The sequence below is a fragment of the Glycine max genome, chromosome 17 (assembly GCF_000004515.6).
Source record: "Glycine max cultivar Williams 82 chromosome 17, Glycine_max_v4.0, whole genome shotgun sequence".
NCBI classification, from domain to species: Eukaryota; Viridiplantae; Streptophyta; class Magnoliopsida; order Fabales; family Fabaceae; genus Glycine; species Glycine max.
Window position 1 is genome coordinate 9,916,437 of NC_038253.2, and position 16,995 is coordinate 9,933,431.

Here is a 16,995-nt window from a genome sequence, read left to right on the forward strand (position 1 = left end):
TAAAAAAATCCATATTATGAATTGTCAAGCATGTACGTATCCATCTCTGTTAGATAAATAAGGAAGCTAACAAGGATAAGCCTTCTAAAATGATGGCATTACTGGCTGATATGACTGAGGCCGTGCACCGTGCAATTCTCCATTGAACTAAAGAGCTCAAGGATTTTTTTACGTTTACTTATATAGGGGATCTTGCTCAATAGATCTTTGGCATCAGAGAGTCTACCATTTCCGAGTAAAGATTTAAAAACACGAAAGTAGACCGAATGGGACCGGGGAGTTCCCTTACTCTTCAGGAATTTTATAGCATCTTCTATAGACCCAAACTTAGAAATATACTGCACAAAGGGTTCAATGATTGGAGTGAATTCGTGATTCCTCATCAGACAATGAAGATCAAGTGCCTCCTCAAGTTTCCCAATTCCCAGTAGGTTATCAATCAGTTTCGCATATGTACCGTGCCTCGGAGATGTACCATGCTTACTAACAATCTCTACAAGCAACTTGTATGCATCATCTATTCTCTTTTGACCAAGAAAACTGCCTATTAGAACACCTAAAACAGCAGCATCTGCATTGCAGCCCTTTTCAATCATCCTATTTAAACAAAGTAATGCCCTATCTACTTCATTTGCAACACAATGCCCTTGGATCAAGATGGTCCAAGTCTTAATTTCAGGGATGAATCCACAAGATTCCATCTCCTCCAGCACTTTACATGCTTCATCAAGCTTCCTCATCTTACAAAATCCAAAAATTGTTTGATTGTATGTGATGTTATCAGGCTCATAGCCAGCATTTCTCATATGATTAACAATACTCTCAGCTTCATCAAGTTTCCCAGCACCTGACAAAGACCTGTGGATTCCATCATAGATTGCCTTGGAGAGAGTGTGCCAGGTTGACTCATATTTCTTAGAAACCCTGAAAACTAAATCCAAGTTTGGATCATCACTTGCAGAGATGCTTTTCAAAAGAAGGCTGCAATCCTTAACTGAAGGCTTGTATGAACCATCCATCGTAAGCTCATAAAGCTTGACAGCATCCTCCATCATCTTATTCTTTTGAAGCTTCTTTGATATCTTTATGTAAGTATCAATATCCAATTCATGACCCACACTCTTCATCTCCTCAATCACACTCCAAAACTTCTCAATTGAGTCAGTACTCGCGAGAACTCTTGCAATCGCATTGTAAGTCACTGTATCATGCTCATAACCAGATTGCTTCCCAACCCAATTAAAGAACTCGTAGGCCTTTAAAGGACAATTTCTAAGCTCTTTCAAAACCCTTGTTACAAAATTATCCGACATCCGAATTTCAAGCTTTGCAAGATTACTCATAACCTCATCACCCCATTCAGACCCTGAAATGATATCAACCACCTTGGTGACAACAATTTGCATTGCATTTTCCTGAATACCCTGACTATAGAAGCGGGTAAGAGACACACGATCCTTGTTCATATTTTTTCTTTTAAAACCCGCTAATATTGGAAAATACATCTCTTCATCAAAATAAAACCCTTTTGTCTTCATAGTCCGTAGAGTAATCCAAAATAGTTTTATCGTCTCCTCAGTGGCCAAGACCCTGAGAATTAAGCCATACAGTGACGAACTTGGTCTATACCATTCTTTGGCACTGACCCAATTGAAAAAACACCAAGCTTTTTCTGGGTTTGCTTCCATCCGCTTCAAAACGTAAACAACAGTTTCATGGGTCATGGATGGATAGCATTTTTCTAACTCTTGCTCTAAACCCTTGGACCAATCGCTGGTCAAAACAAGTTCAACAATGGAATTTGGTTTCGAAGAAAAGTAGAGATTTTGATGAATGTTGGGAAGGAGAAAATGGTGAGAGTTATCCAAAAGGGGAGATGGAGTGCAGAGAGAGAAATGAGTCACCTGGTTCCGGGTGAGTAGGAGAGACCGAGTTGCAGTGACTCGGCTGGCGAGTGGCGACTCGAGGAACCTCAGGTTAACAACAATTGCCCTTAAACGATTCATTGTAGATCAGAGGGACACACCGACAACGTCGTTGGAGCGTTGCATTTCCAACAGCGTTGGGGAAATTCAAATTGCTAGGGTTTAACACTAGCCGCTTTTTTCGGATCCGAGTCCATCCATGGGTTTCCATAACCGGATTTTGCTAACCATGTTTATTTGGAATTTTTAGGAAAAAAATGCTTAATTGTTAAAAATCAATCTCACTCTCACTGAATGTCTCTTTATCCTACAGAATACATCAATTCTCTTTGCCAGAGTTAGGATAAGATAAGTTTCATTGTATCTCTTATATATAAATATCTACAGTCATTTAAGAATAATAATATTAAAAAAATCATAAACATACATATTTAGAAGTTGGTGATGTCAACATTAATAACTAAATTTTATTAAATGGAATAGTGTTTACAATGGTAGTAACCAATGTATCTAAAAAAATTAAGTTTGATTTTCTTAAGTAATGTTTGAAGTTCAAGTCTAATAAATAGAAGAAAAAAATGATTAGAATGTAAGAATCCATTAAACATGGTCAAACAAGTCAAATTATTTGTTAACAAATTAAGTGCTACTCTAGATCAATTTCATGGTGATTCGAAAAAAATCTCTACAATATTAGTGTTTGATAATGAGAAGTTGATAGTTATTCTAGGACAAAATTGCTTAGAACTCTTTTGTATGTTTAATTTTGTTTAGGAAAGTTTTATGTCTAAACTTAAAGTGTTATTCGTGTCAGTATTAGGAAAAAAAATTATGTGTAGCATCTTGGGTAGATGACGCTTGTATTTTTTCTGGGGTAATTTAGGGAAGAAAAATCAAAAGGGGAGTGTATTAGTAAATAGGGAGATGGAATTAGCAACAGCCATATTAAAATGCCTGGACTTTAGTCTGGCGACACCATAGCGACAGATCCATGTCATTGTTATTGAAAGATGGTGATGACTCAGCCCATTTCATGATTTTCTTCTTTAAATATTTCTTATTTCCTCCATTTTCCTTTTCAACTCCATTTTCTAAAAGGTTTTAGTTTTTTATTAGCATGTTATAAATACGAAAAATTCATTAATTTTGTTAATGATAATTTTTTTATTAAAGAATTTAATTGGCCATTTTTATTAAAATTTTTCTTTTCAATCACTTTTATTTTTTTCAACTGCAAGATTTGAATTCAAAACATTGGTTAAAATATTAAAATCTAGTTCTACCGGGACCAGTTGGTTTCTTTTAAAAGGTTTGACATAACATGTTATCACCATGCACGAAAAGGTGGGTGTAAAAGGCCGAAAAAATATATCACAAATTTAGGCCTTGCCGTGTTTTCCATTGCACATACACATAACAAATTCAATTCCCAACCTTTTATTATATTTTTAGAAAAAGACTACTTTAAAGCTCAAACAACCTTTTTAGTTTTTAAGGTTAGGTGTTTTGGCCTTTTGTGAAGGTGCGATGCATCGCCCCTATATGTGATCAATTGTCACTGCCACGGCACTACCTAGTGACTAGTGTCCTCCATACCAAAGTTGCTTTTTTCAACAACTCCTTAATTCCCAAGTTCTTATATTCTTTGTCCTGCTTTTATTTGTCTCATCTCATCTAGTACTTCCCATTGGTTCTTTTGCTTTGATCCGCTCCATACGCCTTTATCAATTCCTATTTAATTCTACCCTAAGTACATACTGTTTTCAAGTATATTATGCTATAATTCTTTTTTTTCATTTAAATAAATAAAGTATTGGATAAAAGAACTAAATATGTTTAGTATCTTAATCTTTTTGTGCTTAATAAATAGACTATTATTAAAAAAATATAAAATAATTTCAAATTCTTCAATATGTACTTTTTTTTTTAATTTAAACATACATTCCTCTAGAAAATGGTATCTTAAATGCAGCATTTAATTACTAGGACCACTTGCGCTGATGAAGTATCCAATTTTATAAGTCTCTTTGGACGGAAATGCCGGAAAAAAATTGCTTGGGAAGCTGAAAAATTATGATTAGACACCACAAATTTGACTTTACAGTTATTTTTGTCAAAATAACGAAACATATACAGCCTTGAAGCTCAAATCTGTAGATTTGAATTGCCCTTTGTTTTTAGACACTAAAGCTAATGACTTGGAAGCGAAGTTTTCTTCTTTTTTAGGCAAATTAATGGCTGGAAATGTGATTCGCTTTAGATATAGTAAATTTGTTCACTCTTAGCTAACCAGATAGCAATTATTTAAAGAGAATCTTTTTTAATAATATATTGATTAATATGAAAAAATTTCCTTAAAAGTGGACAAAGATTGGAGTCAGTAAATTAATTGATAGAAGTTATACCTGATATAACATTAGCTAAAATTGTTATACTTACTGATAAGTTTAAGAACTTGTGATTAAATTTTGCTTTCTCCCAACTTAAATTTTTTTTATGTAGTAAATATTAAAAGATTACAGTATAGTGTAGTCATGTTGTTGATAAACCAAAAGATATACGAAATTATTTTATGACAACTTTTTTTGTTAAAAAATGTTTTGAAATACCCCATAATTTATTTATAGCTGAAACTTATTGGTCTTATATCTTATTTAATTAGTTCAGCTTATAACTTTGTAGTTTTTAATAAATTTTAATTATTAATAAAAAATTATTAGAACGAATGTATTACTTTCTTCCTCTTCAAACTTTTTCCATTTCAAAATCTTTGAAATGGCCTTGACCTTGAGGATGATTAGAAATTCATTTTAACTATCTATAATCTTTTAAAAATTATTATAAAATGATACATGTGCATTTGTTTGAATACATTTACTGTCATGCTCATAAATATATAAGTGTCTAATGATTTAAATTAATCTTTTAGAGACATACACTTGATTCTTCAAAGATCTGATTTTGACATATAATTTAGTTTCTTAACATTTAAACTAGACATTAAATTATTTTAATATATTTAAATATTGATTTGATCCATAAAGTGATACTTATTTTAAAGTTGAGACATTAAACTAATATTTAATTATCCTTAAAGTCGACTTTTTCTGTTGTGTATCATTAGTAATTACAATTATTTATGTGAAAGAAGAAGTACTAAGTTTTAGGTGTTCCATTACCGAGAAATCGAGAATGTACAGGATTGGGTAGCTAAGTAATTAGCCAATAAAGGAGACAAAATCATGGTAGGCTAGAAATAAAAAATATCAAGTGTACAGAATTGACAGCTGTAAAGTAGTGGACGAATATATTGCAACACTGAATGCAAAATGTTTGGTTTATGTTGCAAAATTATGGCTGAGGTAAAAATCATTTTGTCAATACGTTTATTTTATTTTTATCTTTTGAATTTGTATTGAAATACGTGCATTGATAAAGCAGTTGGTTATTTTTCTGGGATCTATAATATTATTGTACAACTTCTAAAATAATCATTTCATGGAAAGTTTAATGAAGATGGGTCTCGTGTGTTGGGGTTTGCCGTTTGGTTTCTTTGTTGTCTTGTGGTTACAAAATGTTGTTGTTATTAAATTATTAGTAAATGAAAAAAAAAGCATTAAAAAAATGCTAAGTGTAAGCCATCATGTTGATCTTTTTGTGTGTCGGAAAAGCATCCAGTGTCAAAAGCCAAACATGACTCAGCAAGACTTCGCAACTTCACAAAGCCGGTGGTGATAACACTGATGGGAAAGCAAAGTCCTTTTTTTTCTCCTTTGAGTTGAGACCTGAACACATTTTCCTTTCACCAGTTCTAGTGAAAGTGCTCTCAGTGTTTGTTTGAAGAAGCTGACTGACATCATCATGGACTTCGACTTCAGGACTAGTTTTCATTCTGTCAAGCACCTCTCTGCTGTGCAAGCGGCTAGACTTCACTCTGGTACCTTGATTTCTCTCTTCCTATTTGAGCCTCTTTTCCTTTCTATTCTTACTTGTTTTGTTTGAGGTTTTTTTTTTTTTTTCCTGGATTAGAGAATAATCTCGGTTATGGTGTATGACTTTCGCTGGTCCAAATTTTTTTTTGCACATTATGAGAATTGAACAGGTTCTCCTGCTAGATTGATTGTTCTCATTCATGTAAATCGTAGCGAGACCTTACAGGAGTGACATATCTTTGGCTTTGTTTTGTTTGAGTTTGAGTACCCATTTTCTGTTTTCTGTTTTCTTTTTCTTTTATTTTATTTCCTTTTATTGTCCTGTGCTGTTTGAGCTATGGTTTTTTGTGAGTTCTCAGTTTTTTATGAACCCCAATTGCTATTCATATTGCCCTTTGAAGTGAAGTTCTAAGATTTTTTCTTGAGTGGGTAGAACTGGGGGAAAGCATTGGAGTTCTCAGCTGAATTTGTCTTTTTGTGATTTTTGGGTAACTAAGTGAACTCATATTAATTTCATTACATTTGATTTCTGTTTCTGCCAGTGTCAGGCTTTCCTTGTCACAAGCACCTGCAACTACGATTATAAAAAGTGATTTAGGCTTTGTTTATGTGACTGAAGTTGAAGAGATTCATTATGCTCTCAGACGTAGTGTGCATTAACTTTTAGCTTATGAAAGCTTTTCAACAGTAAGACCCAAAGTTAAGATTTTTCTATGGCTAGAATGCTGAGTTTACTAGTGCTTATGAAGAAGTTGGATGAGAGAGCATGTGGAAAAGTTGAAATTTATAAGTTGATTTTAACTTATTTGGAAAGTTTAATTCTTTTTACCTAGTTGATCTTTTTTACTTCTCTTCTAACTTCTAAGTGTTTACAGACTATGGTAATTGCATGTCAAGTCAGTGTTTTGCTATATCGTGGCATGTAATCTTTTCCAGTGTGTAAATTTCTAGGCCGATGAAAGGGACATCCATGTTTTTAATGTATACAAATCATTCTCTGGTGTCAAGAGTGTTAATTTTCTTTTCTTACTTTAGACATATCACGTATGAACTGTACGATCTGTTAATCAGAAGTAAAACATAATTAGAAGATTAAAAAAATATGTAACGGAGCTTCTATTGAGCTTCCATGTGTGTCTCTTCCCATAAAATGTTGTTGACCCTTTACTTGCTCCAAGATCCTATTATATAATGACTAGTTGTCTAGCTCCTTCAATCCTACAACCTAGCAGGGTGCTTTCTTATGATGTTGATGGAAAAAGTTGAATGAATTGGAGGCTAGTCAGTGTAAGTCGTAAGGATGAAAATTTACATTGAAATAAAGAGCCAATCACATAATAGACTGTTTGAAGCTGATTCATTTTTGCATGTTCTGCATAGGTTCAATTTGGATTGGCCTCCAACTATGAAGGAATTCAATTGTATGGCTTCAGAGTCAGGTCTGTTAGTATTTAAGCAGAGGGATAGTGAGAACCAGAACATGACCTTTATTTTTATTTTTATTTTCTGGGTTAGGCATACAAATAGCCTTAGCAACTAGCTAGGAAATATATTATTATGGTGATACTTACAATTGACCTATCAATGATGGACCATCATCAATAGTCAAACTTAATTTGTTTTTGTGCTTGATTGGACTGTTGGAACACGAGATAATGATGCCCCTGCTTTTTGAAATAGAGCCAGGCTTTTTTTGGAAACTGCTCCAGATCCTGATCTATTCATTGTCATGTACATGAGTGAAGTACATACAATATAGGATTATGTATAATGACCTGATATTAGGTATTTAGATTGGTATATGTAATCATATGGAAATTTTTAGCTCAGGGCTGCACCAAGTTTGACATGTGCCAGGAAATTACTAAGGAGCATAAGTGGTGTCTAGTTTTGTGCTTATCCTTCTTGTTGGGTATTTTTTGAGCTTGTGCAGTTGCGTTAGTGTATTTTGTGCAGTTCATTCATTTTCCTATTGCTTTTATCTTTTCTTTTGAGACATTGAGATGCTCCTTCTATGACATGCATCTTTTATCTTCACTGACCTCTTTTAAACCACAGATAATAATTCAGTGATCCATTACACAGATGTAGATAATGATGGCCGATGTGATTTCCGATGTCCATTTTGTGATTTTGAAATTGAAGTTCCTGTGCTCTGCAGCAATTTCGAAGAGGAGCATTGCTCTGCCCTAAAAAATGTGGTATGGTCTTTATGTTTCTTAAAATTTATGTTTAGCAGAAGTTATCACTTACCATGAAGTGCTAACTTTACAATTTTTTTATAACCTTATTTTCTTTTTTCCTTGATTAATTAGTATCTGTCGAATTACTTTATTATAGATTATAAATGCAGTTATATAAATCTGAACAGAAAATTTATGTGTCTGCTTCATATGGTGCACTGTCCTGATCTGGATCAAGAAGAAAAGGATCCAGTGGTCCAGCAACCATTATATTTAATCACTGGGAAAAATGAAATAGGGACATTTCTATTTAGGTAAGTAAGTCATGATTGAAATCTCTGCTTCTATTTTCTTTTATCAGGTTTGTCCCGTATGTGAAGAAAATATAGGGAAGGATGCAATCATGCAATTTACACATTCAAGCTCTCGAAGGGTATGCTTACTTATCTAAAATCTGATGTGTTCTAAAATGTAATCTAGCACATGTTTGGCTTTATGGGCATTTGGTTATTATCTAACTCAATTCAATATATTAATATTTCATGTGAAGTGGGCGTGGAAGCCTGAGAAATCTAGCATCTGGCCTGGTAACTCAGCAATGCTTGGCAAGAAGCTGGCCACCAGGGGAAACAAACAAGAATCAATAACTGATCCACTTTTGTCACCATTTATCTGCAACGTGCCTTTTCCAAAGTCTAACAATTTCCATCCAGATGAAAACTCCAGGTCCAACAATAAGGATATAGACATTCCTAATGCAAAAAGGTATGGTAGTTTTTCCTTCAATATTTGTAATTGTGGTAACTGGTAAGTTAGCATAACAGGAGAAAACTTATAGTGGGGAGTGCATGAGCAGCATGACGTATAGAAGATTTACTTTTTCTCCCTTTGTTGTCTTTGCTATCTTCTGTTCTTTTTTGCGTGTTAATGAGGCTTGGAAATTAGAAGGTAAAAGAGCTTTGCTTTGCATAGAGATTAATCTGCTCAAATTTCTTTGAACAATTATGTGGGGCATAACCATGAAATGACTGAAATGATTTAAAACATTCTCCAGCTAATTTCTTTTTTCTGTCACAACTATGTATTAAAAGTTTTTGTCCTTGATTTGTATGGTCTCACTTGATGTTGAATACCAAGACTTGTACCGAGACTTCCTCAAATAAACTTGCTAGTTGTCACGAATAATAATGAAATATCACCAAGAGCAGTTCAGTTTACACTTTCCTCAGGACGTAGTGATCTTTATTGTTTCAAGCTTTTTATAAATTTTCCAGTATTTAGTCAGAATGGAGATGATTTGCAGCAATATTAACGTCCAATGCATAGGTAATTAAAGTCGAACTTAGTTAAGCTACTCACAGACAATGTATGCTATTACAGTATCAACCTAATGTTAACTGATTAGTTGGTTAGGAGGATAGCTAATGTCGCTGATCAGTTAAAGATGAAATAGAATGCTGGTTATTGACACTGTTACTGATTCTGTATAACTCACTAGTTGCAGGACTTGATTTTAAATACCAATGAAATCATTCATTTATAAGATATGTCAATGAAGTAAAAAAGAAAAGATATGTCAATAAGCACATGTAGATTGTACCCACTTAAATAGCTTATATCTGTTATGAAGGATTATTTCTCTCAAGTTTTGCCTATAACTTCACATTACAGCATTAGCAAACTACTTTGACGAGAATTATTAGCATATTGAGAGGTTTACTGAGTAATTTTAGAAAATTTTGTTGTTTCTGTCAAAATAAAAAATCCCCAATGTTTAATTTTGTGAAGTCGCCGAGTCAGGGTTGCACTTTGATTAGTTAAATATTTGTGACAAGAAAAGATTAATGTTATCATGAGTGGTTACTATCATTTACTTTTAATACAGACCAATATTTGGTACATTAAATGTTTCTAGTATAGATTACAGTTTATTAATGGTTGAAGTGTCAGAGCCACACATGAAAAAGGAAAAAAAATGAGTTAGACCCCAATCCTTACATTTGCTCATGGCTAAAACTTTTTAACCTGTTTAAAATTTGGCTAAAATTTTTTTTTTTGTCTTTGTAATTTAGCTTTTTTTTGCCTTTTGTCCTTATAATTTTTTTAATTCTCGCAAATTATCTTTATTTTGTTTTTCTTTCTTAAAAACAAAACAAACATAATTTGAAAGGACTAAAAACAAAAAAGTAATTTTGCAAGAACGAAAAATAAAAAAGAAGTTAAATTATAAGGAGTAAAAAAATATTTAAACCTTAAAATTTATATATTTTCCTATGCATTCGTGCAATTCTAACCAACACTGCAAAACAAATTAATTGAAATTCATAAATGAAATATTTTCATTTTACCATATTATGTCTTGTAAGATTTGTAGTAGATAGCAATCATGTATCTTGGTTTTAAAAGAGACAGAAGCAAGGCTTGTGAAAAGTTTCCCCTTAAATTCAAGGCTGAAATATTGCTAATGATTTTGTTTTTGCAGGACTAGCACAGATGCACCTGATAAAGGTGATGAGAAGGATCAACAAGAGAGAAGGCTGAAGGCAGCTTTTGTTCAACAGTTGGTATTGTCAACCATATTCGAGTAAATGTGTTCCTAGAATTTAAAGTCACACAGGGTATGGATTAGTTGCAGCTCCTTTTCAGATAGCCTCTGATGCTGATTCAACAAGCACTGAGTTTTATTGTGCTGTATGTGTTTAGGGGATGTGTAGTAGTCTAAGGCTAAGCAATAGTTATATGTATTTAACTATATTTTATATCTTTCAATTAAATTTGTCTTTGGTACACTATATAAAAGTTCGTCAATCTGCTTTACCATATTTAACTACATTTTTAAGTTATTTCCTAGTTAATCGTTTCTAAGAAATGGAAAAAGGTTAAACAGATAAATCTAAATCAAAATTACTAACATCAAGTTGATTCTATCCACCATATCTACGAGAGTTTCGGAAATGACCACAGGTTCAAATCATTAGTCACAGTTATACTTTTACAAATCGTATGATCTGTTATTTTTGTTCCTTCATTTCTTAGGTGAAGACTGAAAAAGCAAATAAAAATAGGGATACTTTCGTTAATGTTACCGAAAAAACTGAAAATATCGAAGTGTACTAACGATTTATTCATTTTTAAAATCATTTTACTTATCAAAAAATATTAACACTCTTCACGTTCTTTTTAAATAGTTTTTGTTTTTATATTATTAAGTTTAATATTTATGTAATTCCCACCAGGAGAGATTAAACACAGATTATGTACTGAAGTTAATATAAAATTTTGCTCAATAATAAAAAATCAAACAATGCATTACTATATTTCTCTAATTTTCACCATTACGAGTACTCTAGGTGGTTTGGTTAAAATAGCAGGCACTTTTTCCATTCATGTTTTGACGTTGCAATTTTCCGGCATTGAAAATGTAAATACCGTGAGACGGAAAGGTTTGTGCAAATCAAGCAATGTGCAAACACAAATGACAAACAGCAACTCCAAGTTGTTGGAAATCATGCCAGAAAATGTGGGGTTTAAAAAAAGTCCCATGATTGAAGTTGCACAGGTAGTTCTAGTCAATTATGCATGTAATTGCAATCAGCTTTAGCTACCACCCAGTTGCTTACCACGTGACCACATATAACAAGTGAATTTAGCTAGCAGTTGATCTTCTAATCATTCCATGCAACAAAATCAAAAAGGTTTGCGTGCTGGAATATATAAGATCAAAGATACGAGATTCACACGTTTAATAATCCAGCTTGTGGCCTTTTACTTCTGAAACTACTTTCAGAGGGAAATGGTATTAACTAACAAAGGACGAAGGAACTATATGATAAAATTGGAGAGAAATGAGAAAAAAGTGATTAATCTTTATTGCAAAAAACAATATCTTCAGTAGTAACGATGAGCTAAAGAACAGAAGTTGTACTGCAGATCAAGAATTCACATGAATTTCAGTTCACCAGAAGATGCAAAAAATAATAAGTTCGGTGCACCCCAGCAGGTCAGCATACAACTTGAATCACTCCCTGAAATACTCCACTGTGATAGTCAGCTTCAAACCCAGCAGCAATGCACGAGTTTCTATTCATGGAAGGCTGAAATTGCCTCATTACTGCTATTTAGAAACCCTTCCATGAAAGAATTGTGAGCAAGATTCCCACCTTCTAAACCAACCAAGAGCCCTACCCTCCATAGCCACCATCACAGCTTGCACCTTTTCCCCTCAATTCTCCCTCTCCTTCACCTAGGTATTCAAGAGACCCAGTTCTATCCGTTCCAATTTACTTCTCAACAACTTCCCCCATCCCCTCGTATCATTGAATACAAGTACTTATTCTGTTAACAAAATGAGTCCTCATTTCCCCTTTCTTGTATAAGTTGGGGGGGGGGGGGGGGGGGGGAGCATGATATCTTGTCAACTGAACCTATTGACATAATACATATTAAAACACACACAAATATAAATAAGTGGAAGAGAAGTGAGACACTTATGGGTTTATCTCTAACAATTTTGTCATGGATATCTAGGATAAATATGCCAAGGAAACTTAGATAAATATGACAAGGAAACGTCTTCTATGATATGAATGTGATCAGGATTCAGGACATATTACTACTCTGAACATAAAGGGCCTCTAACCTGAGTGTGAAGAGCATGAGACATGTTTTCATAGCTTAAATCTCATATAGACTGCCAAGATAAGTAGTTAACTTGCTAATTGCATGCTTATTTTCAATAAAGACCTATACATCCAAAATAAAATTTCAGTAAGACTTCTACCACACAAAATGAACAGGCATGAGCACCAACTGTCTCAGGATAATGAGCAACACCAATTACATTATTTCAACATATCTAATAAAAAAAGAGGGGTAACCACATTAGTGTAATACTTGCATTATTGTAGATTATAAGAAACATTGCTGGGTCTGGATTAATGGTAAGGGGACAACAATGGAAGGGAAAAGTGTGCCAAACCCCTTTTTGGAAGAATTCAAACAGGGGATTCCTGCTCAAACCCACTAAAACCTTTCCCATTGCATTGGGGGCTAAATAGGGGAAAGAGTGTATTTAGTTTAACTTAAATAAGATAATAAGAGAAAACAACTTAATATTCTCTTTACTTCAACTCCTAAACAAGGGGTAACGAGTTCCCCTCTTACATCCAAACAAAGGAAGTGACTCACCCTCCACCCAAACATAGCATGAATGTACTAAAGAGAAAACACTGTTCAGCTTTGTAAGACATTTTCATAATTTCAGGCATGCAAAAATTTACGGAATCTTGCTCAAGTACTTAACAGATGAATCATAACAATAAAAAAAGATGGAAGTTAAACAAGCGGAAACTCATTGTCCAACTCGACTAAACATGATCTAGAAACCTACAAAATATAACAAAATGGATATAACAGCAAGTTGTGTAAAATGACAAAACTCAATTGCACAAGCCCATTGTCGGTGATAGATACTATCTGCTCACAGTGTAAGAGTCAAGTAGTTGGGATACCAATCTCATAACAACTTACTAATTACTCAATGATGGATTGGATAACACCAGCTCCAACAGTTTTGCCTCCTTCTCTAATAGCAAACCTCATTCCTTGTTCACAAGCCACAGGCACAATAAGTTCAACCACCATCTTAACGCGGTCGCCCGGCATAACCATCTGGGACTCCTCATCTCTGTCATTCGTAATGGCAGTTACCTTGCCAGTAACATCGGTAGTCCTCATGTAGAACTGAGGCCGGTACCCGGCAAAGAACGGAGAGTGCCTGCCACCCTCTTCCTTCTTCAAAACATATACAATTGCGGAAAACTTGGTGTGAGGGGTAATGGTTCCAGGCTTAGCCAAAACCATCCCTCTCTGAATATCAGTCTTCTGAATACCCCTAAGCAACAACCCCACATTGTCCCCAGCCAAAGCCTCATCCAAAATCTTCTGAAACATTTCCACCCCAGTCACAGTGGTGTTCCTAGTTTCCTTAACACCAACAATATCAACAGTCTCTCCAACCCTAATGGTACCTCTCTCAACCCTTCCGGTGGCGACAGTTCCGCGACCGGTGATGGTGAAAACATCCTCAATGGCCAGCAAAAAGGGAAGTTCAGTTTGACGCTGAGGGATGGGAATGTAGTTATCCACAGCATCCATAAGCTCGTAAATTTTATCAACCCATTGGTTTTCGCCGCGCTTGATGGCAGGGTTGGCCATCAAAAGCCTCCCAAAGCAAGCAAAGCGGAACCGGAGATAATCGGAACATCGTCCGCCGGGGAACTCGTACGAGGAAAGAAGCCTCGCGAACCCTCCAATTCAACTAACTGAAGAAGCTCCCTCGTCCATCAACCTGGTCCTGTTTGTTGAGGAAGACGACAATGTTGGGGACGCCGACTTGTTTGGCCAAGAGAATGTGTTCTTTGGTTTGGGGCATAGGCCCGTCGGCGCCGGAGACGACGAGGATGGCGCCGTCCATCTGGGCGGCGCCGGTGATCATGTTTTTGACGTAGTCGGCGTGGCCGGGGCAGTCGACGTGGGCGTAGTGGCGGTTCTCGGTCTCGTATTCGACGGTGGCGGTGTTGATGGTGATACCGCGGGCGCGCTCCTCCGGGGCGGCGTCGATCTCGTCGTATTTTTTGGGGGCGCTGTTGCCGAGGGAGGCGAGGGCCATGGTGAGGGCGGCGGTGAGGGTGGTCTTGCCGTGGTCGACGTGGCCGATGGTGCCGATGTTAACGTGGGGCTTCTTGCGCTCGAACTTGCCGCGGGCGGCGCGGACGGTGAAGGAGCGGCGGAGGGTAGTGGCAGCGGCGGGGGGGAGGGGGAGGATTGTGGAGGGGTGGATGAAGGAAGAGGAGAGGTGGGTTGTGGAGGGTGTGTGTGTTTTGAGGAAGAGGCAATTGGAGGAGGGTGAAGGAGAAGAATGGTGGATATGTTGAGGGTATGAGAGTTTTGAGGTTGAGGCTGCTGCTGAAGAAATTGCCATGGTGGAAAGTGAGGTTTTTGGTTTGGGGTATGAGAGTGAGTGAGTGAGAAGAGGATAGGGGAAGGGTTTCAGAATGTCACAAAAGAGGACCTCCACATTCCACACTATGTTGGCTTTTTGGCTAGAATCAAATTTTAATGAATAAAAAAGGGTTAAATATGTTTTTTTCAGTATTTGTTTATTTTATTTCTGTAAGCTTATTTTTAAAATTTTAGTAATTGTAAATTGATATTTTTTTAATTTTGGTTCTTATAGGATTTTTTATTTTTAGTTTTTATAAGTTTGTATCTTTGCAATTTTAATTTTTTATTTATAATTCTCATGGTTTTATACCTACGTGAGCTAAAATTAAAAAAAAATACAAATTTACATACATTAAAAATGAATAAATTATTTTACAAAGATCAAAATTAAAAAAAAAAGAAAATTTATTGAAACTAAAAATGAATAAATTTTTTTATAGGGATTAAAATTTAAGAAAAAATAAAAATGTACAGTGACAAAAAATATATGTAAGCTAATGACAAGGAATGAAATAAGACACTTTATTTTTTAGAGAAAAAAAAAATACGGTGTAAATTTAGTGGTAAGTAGAGGGAGAATAACACAACCCTATTTTTTGTAGTATTTTGGTCAAAAGCTATCTATTTCTCAACACATTTAAAATATGGATATTATATCTGCACTCTCATTATTGTATTATGTATTTCTCATTGCATTTCAAAATGTAAATTTACATTTTAGACTTTTTAGAATGCGTATTGGACACAACAGTGAGAATGGAGGAAATAAATGCCTTAAAATATTTACTAACTCGTGTTCCAGGTTTGCAGCAAAAAATTTATTGGGTTTCCTTGTTTACGGGCCTTGGGACCTTCTAAAGCTGTCCAACTGTTCCATTTGGGCTATTAAAGACCGTCTGCAACCTCCCAATAAACGAAAGAAGAAATTGAGGGTTCGAAAATTCGAAAAATGAATTAGCAAATACAATTTGTGAATAAACTAAAAACAAATTACAAATGAATAGATTTTCAAAGAAATTTTTTTGAAAAAAAAATGACTGAGATTAATTAAAAATCAAAGTGCATAACTATTTTATATTATCTTCCAATAATATTTTTAGCATATTGTTAAAAGTCAATTTTCTTTAATAACGATTAAACATATATATATATATATATATGTTTTTGCATTTTTTGGTCCAATATATTAGAAAATGTCACGCTTAAAATTATTCACAATAATCTTTTTAATTATGAAAGAGTTTAATGAGTTTATTTTAATGATTTAAGTTTAATTTCAATGTACTATAATAGTATAATATTTTTTACATTATTAACCAATAATAAATTAGAATAAGTATAATTTTTAAGAGATTTTTGTAAAAATCAATAATTTTAGCATACATATGTAATAATTTCTGATTAAATTTCAGTCTAAAAATTCTTTACATTTTCATTCTCAGTTCTCAGTGCATAAATCAGTTTCTAAAGTTTAATTTACTCCCTACAATTATCTGCTAGTGTATTTTAGTTTTGAAACTTCAAGAGAATATTATAAATTTTGTTATTGTTTGAAAAAAATTGGTGAAGTAACTAAGAGTGTAAAACATGCACACACTTTATAAATATTTATGAATCGTACGTTTTAAAGTTTAATAATTAAAGTATGCAAAGTCCCAAATTAAAGGGAACAAATTAGATTTTCCCATATAAGTCAACTTAATGATAGATCATTTTAGAAGAAGAAAAGGAATGAGAAATTTATGAATATTAATCTTTAGCAGGAGAACATTAGACATATATATATCCCAAATAATTGCATCTTATAAACACGAACTCCCTTTATAGTCTAGCACGTTTCATTATTATGATGCCATCTTTAACTAAACTCCCCACAGAGAAGTGAACGATTAGCTGGTGTTATGGAAGTTTTTGGTAGAGGAAGCACGCTTCATGCGCCTAAACTCAAGA

The 16,995-nt window shown here is 34.4% G+C and overlaps 2 protein-coding genes and 1 pseudogene across 6 annotated transcripts; 1 reads left to right on the forward strand and 2 right to left on the reverse strand.

Moving 5' to 3' along the window:
* Positions 1-98: 98 nt before the first annotated feature.
* LOC100801257 (pentatricopeptide repeat-containing protein At3g48250, chloroplastic) lies at positions 99-2,006 on the reverse strand. Its single transcript, XM_003549772.4, has one exon. The coding sequence runs from the start codon at positions 2,004-2,006 to the stop codon at positions 99-101; it is 1,908 nt and encodes a 635-aa protein (XP_003549820.1).
* Positions 2,007-5,480: 3,474 nt separating this feature from the next.
* Positions 5,481-10,832, forward strand: LOC100801801 (protein DEHYDRATION-INDUCED 19 homolog 5-like). Of its 4 annotated transcripts, XM_014769316.3 has the most exons (7): positions 5,723-5,862; positions 6,400-7,144; positions 7,238-7,296; positions 7,943-8,058; positions 8,402-8,473; positions 8,591-8,805; positions 10,523-10,832. In XM_014769316.3, exons 3-7 carry the CDS (start codon positions 7,263-7,265, stop codon positions 10,626-10,628), a joined length of 543 nt encoding a protein of 180 aa, XP_014624802.1. In that variant the 5' UTR covers positions 5,723-5,862; positions 6,400-7,144; positions 7,238-7,262; the 3' UTR covers positions 10,629-10,832. The 4 variants fall into 4 exon arrangements, with proteins under 4 accessions (XP_006600198.1, NP_001239667.1, XP_014624802.1 ...); XM_041010898.1 differs by having other exon boundaries at positions 6,400-7,296; XM_006600135.4 differs by lacking the exons at positions 6,400-7,144; positions 7,238-7,296 and having other exon boundaries at positions 5,481-5,862; positions 7,916-8,058.
* A 1,054-nt stretch (positions 10,833-11,886) lies between these two features.
* Positions 11,887-15,148, reverse strand: LOC106796774 (elongation factor Tu, chloroplastic-like; annotated as a pseudogene). Its single transcript, XR_003265209.2, has 2 exons — positions 13,570-15,148; positions 11,887-12,464 (listed from the first exon to the last, which is right to left on the reverse strand). The product of XR_003265209.2 is annotated as an elongation factor Tu, chloroplastic-like (transcript).
* Between the last annotated feature and the right edge of the window lie 1,847 nt (positions 15,149-16,995).